Raw genomic sequence first — 15,510 nt, 5'->3', positions numbered from 1 at the left:
CACCAAAAATCAAAGAGTGCTGAAGTTCACCCAGAATCGTTGCCGACTATAAAAAAATATTCATTTGTTGCAATATGTGAGATATATTCGCCGTTCAAAGGGCTATTCTAATACTTTCAAGAAATATAACAAACAAGATTTATGTGTAGTAGTAAAATATACAATTCATCATCCAATTAATGAAAAGTTACTGTTTTGATCAGTCACGTGACATCAATTTGTCAAACATCGATCTCTGTGATTCTGAAGTCTCCTTTAACAGTTGATGACCTGCCAACTAAGTCAGCCAGCCTGACCCCCAACCTTAGTTGCCTCTTACCACAAGCTGAACACCAATTCTATCCCGGATATATAAGCTAGACCGGTGATGACACACACGTACTTCATCTTGGATGGTGAGTGAGTGAGTGTTATTGAACGCCACAATAAGCCATTTTCAATATCATAACTATATCACAGGGACCTTGACATATAATGGGCTCTGGAGCATGCAGTCGACCCAGTGACCGAAACAACGAGCAACGATCCAAACCTGAGACACTTCGATTATCATGCATGGCATCACTGGGAACTTCTTCCTTGAAATCTACACGGATGCCTGTTGGCAAATCCGACGTTGCCAGTAACATACGAGGCCGAATATTTATGCATTTATGCAACATGTTTGAAGTGGTTATTAAGTCACGAGATATATATCTCCGATACTATATATTCAATTCATGATTTGCATGCATGTATAGCCTTCTGAGTATTCGCCTCGGGTTAAAAATACCAGTATATTAATTTCCTCGGTTGTTATACATGAGCAATGCGCCAATGTTGTCAGGTGGAGAATCTTTAATTTACAACAAAATTCCAAACCTAAAACTTGAATGTTAACATTGCCTTCTGACTTCACGGAGTCATTAATCGGTGTTTTATTTAAAACCCTTCGGTCCTGCAAGCGCGAGGAGAGTGAATTCTCATGACTTGTTTCTCCGTCAACGTTAACCATGGAGTATTTTGGTTGTAAATTTTATTGAAACAGACCCTGCCAGTGAAGGCAACTTATTTTTTTAAGAGGTACGAATGTTGTGAAGAACGAAGCCGGCAACTGTTCATGAAAACATATGAGACGGAGGTGCAAGGTTGTTGTTCACAAGTTTGTGATGGCGGGTGATCAAGCGTATACCTAACAACGGATATGTATCAGAGCTTCAAACTCCAAGAGAGGAAAAGGCCTGAGATGCCGGGATCCAAGGGCCACAGGTCCCTGTCTTGTCCAGGGTCAGGCGCGTAGCAAGCCAATTCTTTCGTATAAACCCGATAGGATTCAAAGCTTTATATCAGATAGTACTGAGGGCTTGCCCAACCTTTTCAGCGACAATCATGCGTAAGCCCGGGCTTTTTTAAAAATGGTAGCTACGCCCCTGAGGGTGGAACGTGGTGGGTGGGTTTGCAAATTCCCTTCCAAGAAAGGTCACTTAAAACTATGTATTCAGACCTTGTTGTGTGATTTAAGTGGTCAAAATGCTGTACCCAGTTTGGCGTGAGAGTTATTGTTGGTTGTTGACATGATGTCACACGTGGAAGACCGGTAAATGGTATTCTTTAGGATATATACATGTGCTATATTTCTTTCTTTGTTCTGAAACACCACATTCAGCTATATTCCAGCCACGTGTATATGGATTGACCATACATTCAGTCATAATTCTGTCGTGAGAGCGTGACTTGAGTAATAAAAGCGTGAGTCTCAAGACGTTGGCAGGTGTGTACGTATGGAGCCAAAGTATAGTAATGCAATCAAGTATTACAAATCCCTGGCAAATGAGAACACACACGCATACAGTTCTACAGAATAACCTATCAATCGATACAACCATGCTATTGAGATTCTGTGTGAAGAAAGTATACTGGACAAAATAAGTTAGGGATATTGGTATTTTTATGATTGATATTTTATCAGTGTGTCAATGAATAAATAGATCATTATTCATAATTTCAAAATTTACATATATCCCTAACTATTTTTGTCCATATATATATATATCAGTGTTTAGAGAGTTTGTATGAGCATGGCAACATTGCCCAAGAAAGACAATACACGCATCTCTTCTTCATACAAGGATCCTTTGTGGGTTCGAATCCATGACTGCTGGAGTTTAACCATAAAAGCATAAACGACTGGGCAATTCACTGTACGCCGTATTTGTAACTGAAATGTTACTTATGTTATGTGTGTGTTAGATCACCGCCAGTGTGTGCTGGTAATTTTAAATGCCTCACTCGGAGTGTGGGTTCGAATCCGGATGGGTCTAAGTGAGTGAGTATGGTTTTACGCTGCTTTTAGCAACATTCCAGCAATATCACGGCGGGACACCAGAAAGGGGTTTCACACATTGTACCCATGTGAGGAATCGAACCGGGGTCTGGCATGATGAGCCAACGCTTTAACCACTAGGTTACCCCACCGCCCCTCGGATGGGTCTAAACAACTTACTTGACAAAGTACCCCATATAAAACATATATTACATGAGTGTGTATATACTAAAATGTTTTTCAATTACTCACCCCTAAAGTGTTTTTTAGGACCAAAAGCCTTCCACTGGTAATGCAATTATTAGACAAATGCACATGGTTTACTTCAGTCTGATTACTGGTCTGATTAAAACCAGATTATATTTCCCAACACTACTATTTGAATGAGATCAGATTTCAAGGGAATAGGTTTATTTCTGAAATTAAGAAGTTGCCTATGACAATCATACTTTCGGGTACCTGCAGCTAATCCAAGTTCTTCTGGCAAATGAGTCCAAGCTAATATGCCAGTTGCTGAAGAGTTTGGGCCACCTAGGAAGAATGTGCTACAGGGTTATATGCCAGCAGTACAACAGCAGTACAATTCCACAGCATTTGGGGTGTGTGCGTATAATTAATAATTCTCCTGTAATGAAAATTGGTGACCATTCTGCCATCAAGTATCCAAAGCAGCCATTCATGCCAACATGGTGTCTCCAGGAAAAGATGATCCTCCTAGTGTTGGGAATTGGTTAAAATCTCATAATTGACGATTGGTTTATTACAACCGATCACTCATCAAAAATAAGTGGTTTGCGTCATTTTTCTAATTTACTGTTATGTTTGTTAATGCACGAAAAAATATATATTAAAAAACATGTAGTTCTTTGGGTTTTTTTTTCAAATTGCGTAAATGCATTGGCAAATTTCACACCTTAAAAGGATGACTAGTATGTAAGGAACATAAATTTCCTGGAGTCTTTAACATAAATTCAATCATGACTTGGAACAGCTTGAATTGCTTATGAAATGTAAACTTAATGACAAAGCCAATCTTGTTCAAAATATTGTTAATGCAAATAAGTGTTCCAAAATTGATGAGACATGATCAATTGCTTGGTCATTTAGTCACTGCAACCAATCTTCGATTATTTCAATTAATCGCACCACTACCAGATCCTCCTTTCTCTACAATTGTTAACAGGTGTTTTCCCACAGACTGTGGATAGAGTTGATTGGCAACTCTGATAACGATTACAAGATAACTGTTCAATAAAGCAAGCACAATTTATATCTATACACAAATGTTTATTTACATAAATGAGCTTAAAAACAAAGATGACATTCTTGTTGATGAAAGAAATATACATACACTTGTAACCAAGAAACAAAACACACTGCCATGATCACTACGACTGAATCATCCATACAAACCAAGAAACAAAACACACTGCCATGATCACTACGACTGAATCATCCATACAAACCAAGAAACAAAACACACTGCCATGATCACTACGACTGAATCATCCATACAAACCAAGAAACCAAAAAACACACTGCCATGATCATCCATACAAACCAAGAAACAAAACACACTGCCATGACTGAATCATCCATACAAACCAAGAAACAAAACACACTGCCATGATCACTATGACTGAATCATCCATACAAACCAAGAAACAAAACACACTGCCATGATCACTACGACTGAATCATCCATACAAACCAAGAAACAAAACACACTGCCATGATCACTACGACTGAATCATCCATACAAACCAAGAAACAAAACACACTGCCATGATCACTACGACTGAATCATCCATACAAACCAAGAAACAAAACACACTGCCATGATCACTACGACTGAATCATCCATACAAACCAAGAAACAAAAACACACTGCCATGATCACTACAAACCGACTGAATCATCCATACAAACCAAGAAACAAAACACACTGCCATGATCACTACGACTGAATCATCCATACAAACCAAGAAACAAAACACACTGCCATGATCCATCACTACACTGCCATGATCATGAATCATCCATAAAACCAAGAAACAAAACACACTGCCATGATCACTACGACTGAAGTCATCCATCATCACAAACCAAGAAACAAAACACACTGCCATGATCACTCACGACTGAATCATCCATACAAACCAAGAAACAAAACACACTGCCATGATCATCTGAATCATCCATACAAACCAAGAAACAAAACACACTGCCATGATCACTACGACTGAATCATCCATACAAACCAAGAAACAAAACACACTGCCATGATCACTACGACTGAATCATCCATACAAACCAAGAAACAAAACACACTGCCATGATCATCACTTTCACTGAAGTCATCCATAAAACCAAGAAACAAAACACACTGCCATGATCTACTGAATATCATCCAAACCAAGAAACAAAACACACTGCCATGATCACTCACGACTGAATCATCCATACAAACCAAGAAACAAAACACACTGCCATGATCACTACGACTGAATCATCCATACAAACCAAGAAACAAAACACACTGCCATGATCACTACGACTGAATCATCCATACAAACCAAGAAACAAAACACACTGCCATGATCATCACTCGACTGAATCATCCATACAAAACCAAGAAACAAAACACACTGCCATGATCACTACGACTAAATCATCCATACAAACCAAGAAACAAAACACACTGCCATGATCACTCACGACTGAATCATCCATACAAACCAAGAAACAAAACACACTGCCATGATCACTACGACTGAATCATCCATACAAACCAAGAAACAAAACACACTGCCATGATCACTACGACTGAATCATCCATACAAACCAAGAAACAAAACACACTGCCATGATCACTACGACTGAATCATCCATACAAACCAAGAAACAAAACACACTGCCATGATCACTACGACTGAATCATCCATTTTTGTAATGAAGGGTAGGAATATTTTACTGGGACGAGCGAAATTAGCAATATATAAATGGAACTGTCACAACCTTCAATTGGTCGTCTCTCTCCAGTCTTGGTCTCTTCCATACCCTCATCCACCACGAGATTCATGAAGGGATCAAACCCTCGCAGGATGCCAGTAATCTGTCGACCTCCATTCAGCTTCACTGGAACAAAAACAACCAAAGTCTGAAAATATTAAACTTCACATTTTGGTTTCAGAAAATAACGTGGGAAAGATTTCAAAAACACAGTTCAGTTCTTTCTCTTTCAGAGGCACAACTTTTACTTCATTTCATATTTATGGGATGTGCATAAGCAATGCATCAAGAGGTAACTGGAATAACAGGAATAACATAACTTGCTTATCTAATAATGGCTCATAATACTCACACTGAAGCTTCTTCTCCATGTACCTGTAAAATACAAAAATATAAGTTTAGGTCATCACAAAAGGGACGAATTCAGGGCAGGGGTGGAAATAACTTTTAAGTTGCTAGTATACTCTGGTACAGTGGCATATGTAAAATCACTTGCCCTGATAATTTTTCCTCTAAACCGGCCAATTTTCTTGTTGATTTTTCTTAAATATACAATGTAATTAACATTGGAAAGTCAACTGGAAACCTCTGCCCAACAGAAAAAAACACTGGACTTGGACGTCAGGCAATTGGTTATTTTCACCCCTGCATGGTATCACAGCTTTAAACAGAATTTCAGTTACATCATGTGCAAGGCAAGGCAAAATTGGGATTCATGCCAGCTGCAAGATAACAATGAGCTTACTTTGCAGTATGTGTTAGCCCTGACAAATGGCATTTTTTCACCGAGACACTATGCCATAGTTTATCATGGTAACGGCGATCAGAATATCCAAAGTTAACCAGTCAAGTTACAGCAGTGTCAATTATCCAACCACTGTCATAAGTGAGTGGAAGATTAAAGTGCAGACCAACAGGACTAAGGTCTTAAGTCACCTTTTGTATTGGATGTGTGGAAGATTAAAGTGCAGACCAACAGGACTAAGGTCTTAAGTGTTGGGAGTACTGCACTTTATTGGTTCATTACCCACGAGATTAAAACATTGGGGCATCATGTTTTCCCTAACCCCTAACCCTAAGGATCGTAAAGGGTTTCTAACCCTAAGGATCGTAAAGGGTGCCTAACCCTAAGGATAGTAAAGGGTGCCTTACCCTAAACCCTAACCCTAAGGATCGTAAAGAGTGCCATACCCTAAACCCTAACCCTAAGGATCGTGGAGGGAGCAAAGAGGGCTGCGCCCGGTAAAGTGCATTCTAGCCTTGAAAACTTCACATCCAATGTAAAATGATGCAACTTAAGTCTTCAAGAAATATTCAGTGGAAAGACTACTTTCAGACTTTGACTAGAATGAAATTTAATGGGGGATACGGGCGGAAGTCTTTCCACAATGTATGCAAGTACATACGGGACAGCACATCAGCAGTATATTTTTTTCTAAGGGATTTATATCACTTAACTATACAATGTTCATGGTACAACATTAACCGAACTCTCATTCTTTCAGCAGGTGCTCGTTTCGAAACGTAAACAAACCGATGCAATACTGTTTAGTTTCAAACAAGAGCAAATGACAGTCAAAATTAGGTATATAATCCACACAACATTTAATAGCCATATACCTACTTTTTCAACTCTGGTGGATGTGCCTTACTCATGACGATAACAGTGGATGTAAGTTTGAAGCTTTAGCTCAAACCGGCATCAACAAAGGCGGTAACGTTTCGACGACGCGATCGAACCGGAAGTGGATAAGGGGAGGTTTGAGAAACCAAAATTCAGATCTTTTTAAAAATTAACATTTTCCAGCTTTTGCAATTTACATTAAAAATACCCACGCAATATGGATAATATTTGTAAGTTAATTATAATATTTTGACCTCATTGATACGTCATCAATCTGTGTGCTCAAATTCTGCGCCATATTTATAACCACAGGGGAAGCCCATGCATTGGTAAATCCAAATATTCCTTTCTGATTGGTCACTGATAGACTCTATTAGCCAGTAAAGAGTAACAAGTCTCATTGGATGCTTGTTGAAGGTATTTAACCCTAGTTGTCTTTCTAAGATGTCGAAGGAGAAGTGTGAGGACGGTTTTCTCAACCATTCGAACCTTCGCCATGTCAGACAAAACGGCATCCATTCAGTCATGTCGGCACCCATATCTAGGTCTCTCTTGTTTTGCACTTTCGTCACTGTACCGTTATGCATGCGAGAATAGTTAACCACAACACTCTCACACCGGTTCTGTTACTAACTTTGAAGTTTCAAAGCATTTTTCAAGGCAAAACTTTACGCTTTTCACCCAGTCGCTATTTTGACTGATGATTAGCCTTATGACGTACTTGTGTATAGCGTACGTTTCTCAGACTATTTTCTTCAAACATCATCTACTCTTCGGATGAACTAACTAAAACCTAAAATTCTATCGTATGCAATCATACGAGCATAGAAGTTGACAAAGATGCAAATTTGATATTGTATCATGAATAGCAGATCAAAATGGCTGATTAGTTCCTTTTGGTCTCCAGGAAATTGAATATTGAATGATGTGTGTAGCACTTTGTACATCCAGTGGACTATTTTCTTGCTTAAGTGTAAAAACAATGTTTATAGCACAACTCTTTGATCATGCAAGAGACACTAATATCACATTCACTTGTCACTGATTTTGTTAGACATTGCGCCTTGACCATAGAATACATTCCATGAAATATGAATGTATTTTGAATTTTCAGTTATATAAATGGTACCTTTTACATTTTTTTACCTAAACATTTTCTGTGAGTAAAAAACCCTTGTCAGGAAGTCACAAGATTTTTTCTTCACATCTTCATCTGTACTTGTATGGGTTTATGCCTCCATAAATTACAGTGTTCAGAATAGGGCATACAATTCAAGAGGTCCTTGTCATGAATCTAATGTTAAGCATGTGAATTTAGGGGGGTCTGCTGATTCAAATACTATGTCAGGAAATCACAAGAGACCCTCTATTTTCTAGCACTGTTTTATTTGTAGAGCAGTGAGAAATGGCCGAGGCTGAACAGTACACAGTGTATGAAGCAGACAGTCAGCAGCCCCTCACAGTAACGGTCAACCCTGAAGACGGCCAGGCCGTCCAACATGTGCAGGGTATCCAGTACATAACACAGGATGGAGTGCAGGTTGCCCAGCTCCATGGCCAGCCAGGGGTCATTCAGGTACGTCTTGGATCATACAGGGTCAGCCTTCTGTGCCTGTGAGCATAAAGTTCTGAGGAAGTCAAGTGCAGAGCATGTCCAAGTGTTCTGTGTTTGTCCCATAGCAAACAAGTGCAGATTTTTTTAAAATACACAATGTGTGTCGAAAGTGTTTGGCATTCACTTACTTGCTATTTTCCTTCAGGTATCAGATGCTCAAACTATCTACACAACGCAAGGTGGTTCTTCCTTCACCTCTCTCGCATCAACACCATCTACACAGGTTGTGGCCAATGCTGCCAACGTGATTGCCTCTACTGGTCAAACGATTGTCCAGCCAACCTCGGTTGTCCAACAGGGGGCCAATGTTATAGGCACACAACCAGTGATACAAGGAAATGGTACCACCACCATCAACCCTGGGGGAATCCCCCAGATGCTGTTCCTCAACCAAGTTACTATCAATGGACAGACATCCTTTGTATTGGTGGATGCCAACAATAAACCAGTACAGCTGCCACAAGGTAACCATGGTGACACGTTTTGTCATGTATAGACCTGCATACGAGTGCAGGAAAGTGTGTTGAAGCTTTTACATGTCAAAGCTGTAATCCTTTCAATTAAGACCTGTCTGTTTTGTTTGTTTGCTGTTCAAGTACTTTAAGGCAGCACTCAGCAATACTCCAGCTATATGGCGGCGATCTGTAAATAATCGAGTCTGGACCAGACAATCCAGTGATCAATTGCATGAACATTGATCTATGTAATTGGGATACTATGACATTTGTCAACCAAGTCAGCGAGCCTGAGCACCCCATCCCGTCAGTCTCAAACCCTAAACTAGGGCTAATCTCTAACACACTACTACTTTGTTGTGTTACTGTTACTCAACTTCAAGATTGGTCGTGGTGGAAGTATGAAACGTAACTGGTTATGTTTTCTTGAAGGTATTCAAGTTATCAATCTCCCGTCACAACAACCAGGAGGGCAACAACTACCCATGGTACGTAAACATTGTCATTTTGTGTGATGGGTGGCTTTGTCAGTCAGCATGGTCAGTCTTTTCTTCCACCAATTTTGTCAACTACTGATTGTCAAATGTAAACACACCATATCACCTGCAACATAAAATTCTTTTACGATTTGGGGGTACAGGTTCCAATTCATCAAAGGAGCTTGAATTCCCTGTCCAGAGTTGCATCCCTTGGTAACTTAGAAACCCATGGGTCTGGTTTGAATCCCTGAAATGCTTGGACTTTATTTTTAGTAGGGATGCCACGATACATCGATGCATGGATACCTTTTCAAAGACGATACAATTATCGATACATTCAACACTGTATCGTGACATTTCTTATTTTTAGGTTTGTCAACATGATACCTGAGCTAGTAGGTTACACTAAAGTATTGATCATCTGGCTTTCCTCACCAGTTTTTGGTTGACCCATAAGACCAGAAACATGACACATTGTCAGTGTTCACGAATGATGTTTCAAAGTAACAGGACATTGGGTCCTGTAAGTTTAAGATGTCTGTCTGACCCATTGAAAATTCACAGGACCCTTGGAATAAAATTAAACACACATTTCAGATTTAACATTTCTTATAATTGGCATTGAAATTATTTACAAACATAAGTAAAATTAACAGCAAACAAGTGTCACATGTCAAATATAACAACTTCAGTCAAAGTCATTGTGAAATATACAGTCGGACACTGGGGCTGGTGGGTTGTAGACTTCTATCGGACCATTGGCGAATCTGCCGGATTTGTCAGAGGGTCAGACACTATTCGCGAACACTGCATTGTTTAGAGGCATAGAAACTTTGATAGGATGTATAGAAATACTGAATGGTTTTACATTGCAGCCTGGCTCTGAGTCAGGGGATGAGCCACTTTATGTGAATGCAAAACAGTACCATCGGATACTGAAACGAAGGCAGGCCAGAGCCAAACTGGAATCTCTAGGAAAGATCCCGAAGGAGAGACAGGTGGGTTACTCATTAATGAGTCATTATTTTGCAAATATCATATCACATGCTAACAGGTGATACTGACAGACAGCGTTCTCTTTGTCAAACCCCGCTGTGATATTGCTGGAATATTGCTACAGGCGGCATTAAGGCATACTCGCTCACTCACTCTTTGTATGAACGACCGTCTCCGTGGTGTAGTGGTTAGACTAGAGCGTCCGCCCGGAGAGCGGAAGGTCGCGGGTTCGATCCCCGACCGCATCATACCAAAAGACGTTAAAATAAGGTACTTGTTGGTCCCTGCCTGGCGTTCGGCATTAATGGGTATAACAAGGACTGGTCGGCTCGGAGTCAGTATAATGTGTCTGAGTGGGGTATTCATGCTTCACTGCGGCATGGTGTCTCAGTGGGCTAGCACTATAAAACCAGCTTAAGTCTGGGCTAGTACAAGCAGCCGCACATACACATACACACGCACGTCGTCATATGAGCGACATATTCTCAAGCACGACGTAAAACCCAATTTCACCTCACCTCACCTTTGTATGAACAGAGGAGTTGGTGTCTTGGCTACTTAACCAGGTATACAGCAACAGACCAGTGCCTAGGAACCACTTTAGTATTGTCAGAAGAGTTAGAAAAGGACTTTTTAGAATAATATGTGTAGATTCAGAGCATAATAGTATTATGCTATCCTTATTGAAATCAGATATTAGTTCTCACTACCAGTACCACTACATCACAGATTTGAGTCATCGTAGTACGGGTCATGTCAGCCCAGCCTTTTGTGAACTGTGAACCAGTGTAATGAGAAACAGGAAGTTAAGAGAAGCTTTTCAGGTTTTATGGCCCATGTTTCAAAATGGCCACTTATAATCCAGACTAAGCTTTGAAAAATATTTTGAGAAATTTCCAGATTCATATTCTGAAAACTAATCAACAGAATATCAAACAGATATCTATAGTTAAACTGTTTTAGATTTAATTTCTTGTTTTAAATTAATATCTGTGATAGCCTAATTGTTTTACTGTCCTTCGTTGACAGGTGTTTGTATTTTACTTTTAATTATTAAAAATCTATAATTTGATTTAGTCACGATATGCCTGATTTAAAATCTTAACTCACTCACTCACTCAAATGGATGGCAGAGATTGTATGGCAGTACTTCCCACAGGTAATATATAGTCATTACTGCTTGAAATGTCTGTACCATTCAAGTGAGACACATGTTGAGTTTGACAGAATTGATTTTACAGTGTAATTGTTGAATACTCTTTAAGGTTTCTTGATTAGAAAACACATTATGACTCTTTTCTCCTGTCCATAGAAATACCTGTATGAGTCGCGACATCGGCACGCCATGAACAGACAGAGAGGATCAGGTGGGGTTTTGTCGGAGGAGAAGAGGACGGTCCCGCCCCCAACATCAAGCCACTTGATGGAAAAAACAATCACCAGGTGTTTCAGGAAACACAGGTGCTACACTCAGAGGGAGGCCCAGTCATTCACCACACAGGACAAGCTGCAGAGATGCTTACAACCCTCGGGACATAGGAGATGTACAGACATTGTGGTGGGACATCTTACAGATGCTGTCGACATGTTTATAGAATTGTACATACAATTTCTACTGTGCTATTAACCAAATTAATGAACTGAAGTTGGGGCTGTAATGATTCACTGGTATCAATGTGATGACCAGATACATGTCTCTTGTTGCGTGGGGACGGTGGGGTAGCCTAGTGGTTAAAGCGTTGGCTCGTCACGGCGAAGACCCGGGTTCGAATCCCCACATGGGTACAATGTGTGAAGCCCATTTCTGGTGTCCCCCGCCGTGATGTTGCTGGAATATTGCTAAAAGCGGGCGTAAATCCAAACTCAGTCAGTCAGTCTTGTTGCGCGGATACAAAACAATGCTGGTATTAAATGGGAAACATATATAAATGACTGAAGTCAGGGAGGCAATTTGGACATATTCATAGTTTATTCGAGCTTACCGACTTCGGTTCCAATACTCAAATGTCTGTAGCATTACAGACTATCATAAGTATATAGTTTATCACATTCTTACAAATATCGTAGTGTTACGAATGCTTTGTGGATCTCCCCCCTGGTGTCACTAGTAGCCATGTGCATCGTGTCAGCCCTCAACTTCTGTATTGTACATTTATCAGACAATGGTGCAGACATTTCCATTTGTATTATATCATGTCGAGGGTTCCTGCCCTCGGTCATCTGTTGTTAAATTGCATGCTCCTTTGTTGTATTATATCTCAAGATGCTCAAAGTAGAGAGTAGTTAAAGATAGGTTTATCATGAGTTGATCCACAACTATATGACTACAGCTGTCCTACAGGGATGGACACACTGCACAGTCCTATAGGCGGAACGTGATGGTTAACACTGTTTAAATATGGAGAAGGAAAGATATTTTTGGATATAACCATACTGTTAAGAATCAAAGATTAGGAGTCCCTTCTAGATTCAAAGATTATACCAACAAAACTGGAGGACAACAGTCCACCCCTAATTTCTAAAGCTGTCAAGTTAAGATTTAAAATTTATTGTCACATCGGCAATATTTCAGCCATATCGAGATCTGTCAAGACATCAGGGGCAGAGCAATAAGTACCATGACATTTACATTAGTGTTTCAACAAACATGATCATATATTGTAGTTACTGACATTATTTTGTTTCCATCTTTCACCAAATCGTCTGTTTATTCCTATTTTGATACATGGCCCAATATCCATTTGCACGAAAACTAAACTAGATTGAAGAGAACACTGTTGATATGTGTATGAATACAGTCAGCGACTAGCCACTAGTCTGAAGCCTGGGTCCAGTAGAGTTCACTCGGGTCAAGTAAGCTCAGCTCAGAAATAACAGAATCTGCTGGAAATAATGCTTTTAGATATTTTGGGGCTAGTAGATGCAAATGTTTGTAGCATAGACTGCCTGTACCACTGTTGACAGAGCACGGTAAGGTTATGCTAGTGAGAAAGTTTTCTTCATGTAGGCTGTTAAAGGACAAACAACATTGCCAGTACCTCTTATTTATCACTAATATGAAGGCAAGGAAAGTATTTTCTTCTTGCTGATGGGGTTAACCTCTTTGGTCATGTGGACAAGGCTTCTGACGAGGGGTGGAATGGTACCATCTTACCGTGGTACAAAGCCTTCGGTTTGGTCTGTTTCGGTCCGATATATGAGATATGATCATAATGCAGACAATTGATAACAAGAGCCTAACCTTACGTTGTTTAATAGCATGCACAAAAAATAACCAGAATCTTTATTTTGAATGAACAAAACTGTCATTTTATGACTCGATAGAAATAACGGTACAAAAACACCAAATTTTGGGATTGCATTATGGTATACCGAACCGAAGACAAAATACTGTCATTCTACTAATACCAAGGTATACCGTTTCACTCTTGCTTCCGTTTCACTCCTGCTTCCGACTTTGTATCCAAAGCCCTGTGGTTCGTATCCTAGCACAGAACTCATGGCAACATGTCATAGGCAACAACGAAAACCTGTGGATTAGTTGGCTGGAGCGCCTTTTTTTGTGATAATGACCTGATTTATGGACTGTTCATTTGTTGGTAGTGAGAAATGGTCAGAAGAAATCAAGGGAGGGCATAAAGAACCATGACTCTTTGGCAAAGATCATGAAAAAAAGCACAATTATCTTTTCCTAATTTATATTAGTAAATTTTCATTCAAATTCTTTGTGAGAAAAATAAAATTCAAGCTTGTACCTGAACTTACAACACACCATGGAAAACTGTACCAACCCTGTGAAAAAGTAGTAAGCAAGCTGTCTAAAGAATTGCGGCTTTGTAGGGGAAGGGAGGCAACTTGTTGAGGGAGGGTCATTGATTTTTGTATATTTAAAATAAGTTATTGGTCTTTTTTGTGTGGTAATATACCAGGTTGCTAATGATATTAACCATTCTTTTCCTGATTCCTTGAATATGACTAGAATATTTTGGAGTTTACTGTCACTGTATGAAAGGAGTTAGTCACTTCGTTGACCCCTGCTATCTCAGAAAAATATCCACTACAGCCCATGCAAGTGTATGAAGATTGGCGATTCTAGGTTACTGCAGTTTCTGATAATGAACTGTACCAGGGCTTCCTTTTATTATTTTTTTATAAACATCATTGGTGTTCCAGTAAAATAATCAATTCATAACATTAATCTACAGCTGTCATTTCGTAATGACATTATGAAATCCTTTATCATGATGACTTCTTGTAGGGAGGGCCACCAATCTCTCTCTGTCAATTTAGTGAGACAGCTTAAAATGATGTCTGGAAAACAAATGTTACTGAGGAAGGAACTTGTGCTCACCCCCTACCAATAAGGCAGAAGGCATCTGATATATAGCTGTTATTTACTTTGTAGATGCTATTTCATTCTGTAAGAAATAATCCCGGTTTTGAATTTGAGTGTGAATCTAAGTGTACTTATTTGAAGAAATACAAGAACGGAATGTTCTAGTCAGTATTAGTAGTATCCTATGGTAAAATGAACGATATACTTTGAGGGGATAATGATAGACAATACCCAAAGGGTCATTAGACATACAACAGGATTAGTAAAACACCTATTTATGGTACCATTTAGAAAGATCCAAAACCTTTCCAGACTAGGTTAATATGGTGCGATTTATTACAGACCTCGCATTGACATTTTATGTTGCATTTTTTGTGTGAAGTTTGTTTTTCATACTTTCCATGTCAAAGCTGCCAGTTACCGGGTAGGTAAGGGTATTATAACAGTGATTGAGTAAAGTTTGAAGCAAGTATGACAGTTTGTAATTGGCTCAGTGTTCATACTAAATATGATTTGTCCATTGATGAACAATGTTAATTGTTCCCCGCCAGCGTTTAGAGCAAAGCGGGGATATAGTATTAGGCTCCGTCCGTCCGTACCTAATTGGAATATCTTAAGAACCGTTGACTAGATTCTTTTCATATTTGGCACCTAGGTTCATCACAGTATAAGAAAGGTCCCAGTCAGGTTT

General features: G+C 39.5%; 2 protein-coding genes across 5 annotated transcripts; one reads left to right on the top strand and one right to left on the bottom strand.

The window, feature by feature from the left end:
• Window positions 1-5,035: 5,035 nt before the first annotated feature.
• LOC124267291 (small nuclear ribonucleoprotein G-like) lies at window positions 5,036-7,086 on the bottom strand. Its single transcript, XM_046702211.1, has 3 exons — window positions 6,939-7,086; window positions 5,667-5,689; window positions 5,036-5,440 (listed from the first exon to the last, which is right to left on the bottom strand). The coding sequence occupies exons 1-3, from the start codon at window positions 6,968-6,970 to the stop codon at window positions 5,229-5,231; spliced, it is 267 nt and encodes an 88-aa protein (XP_046558167.1). The 5' UTR covers window positions 6,971-7,086; the 3' UTR covers window positions 5,036-5,228.
• Window positions 7,087-7,225: 139 nt separating this feature from the next.
• On the top strand, window positions 7,226-13,825 carry LOC124267289 (nuclear transcription factor Y subunit alpha-like). Of its 4 annotated transcripts, none has more exons than XM_046702208.1 (6): window positions 7,226-7,267; window positions 8,333-8,514; window positions 8,699-9,017; window positions 9,441-9,496; window positions 10,363-10,485; window positions 11,796-13,825. In XM_046702208.1, the coding sequence occupies exons 2-6, from the start codon at window positions 8,344-8,346 to the stop codon at window positions 12,108-12,110; spliced, it is 984 nt and encodes a 327-aa protein (XP_046558164.1). In that variant the 5' UTR covers window positions 7,226-7,267; window positions 8,333-8,343; the 3' UTR covers window positions 12,111-13,825. The 4 variants fall into 4 exon arrangements, with proteins under 4 accessions (XP_046558164.1, XP_046558166.1, XP_046558163.1 ...); XM_046702210.1 differs by having other exon boundaries at window positions 7,234-7,355; window positions 8,338-8,514; XM_046702207.1 differs by having other exon boundaries at window positions 7,234-7,355.
• Window positions 13,826-15,510: the final 1,685 nt, after the last annotated feature.

Source organism: Haliotis rubra, unplaced genomic scaffold (assembly GCF_003918875.1).
Source record: "Haliotis rubra isolate DU_JTF1 unplaced genomic scaffold, ASM391887v1 Scf130, whole genome shotgun sequence".
NCBI lineage: Eukaryota > Metazoa > Mollusca > Gastropoda > Lepetellida > Haliotidae > Haliotis > Haliotis rubra.
The sequence above is the reverse complement of the archived record's forward strand: the minus strand, read 5'-3'. Positions and strand labels throughout refer to the sequence as shown.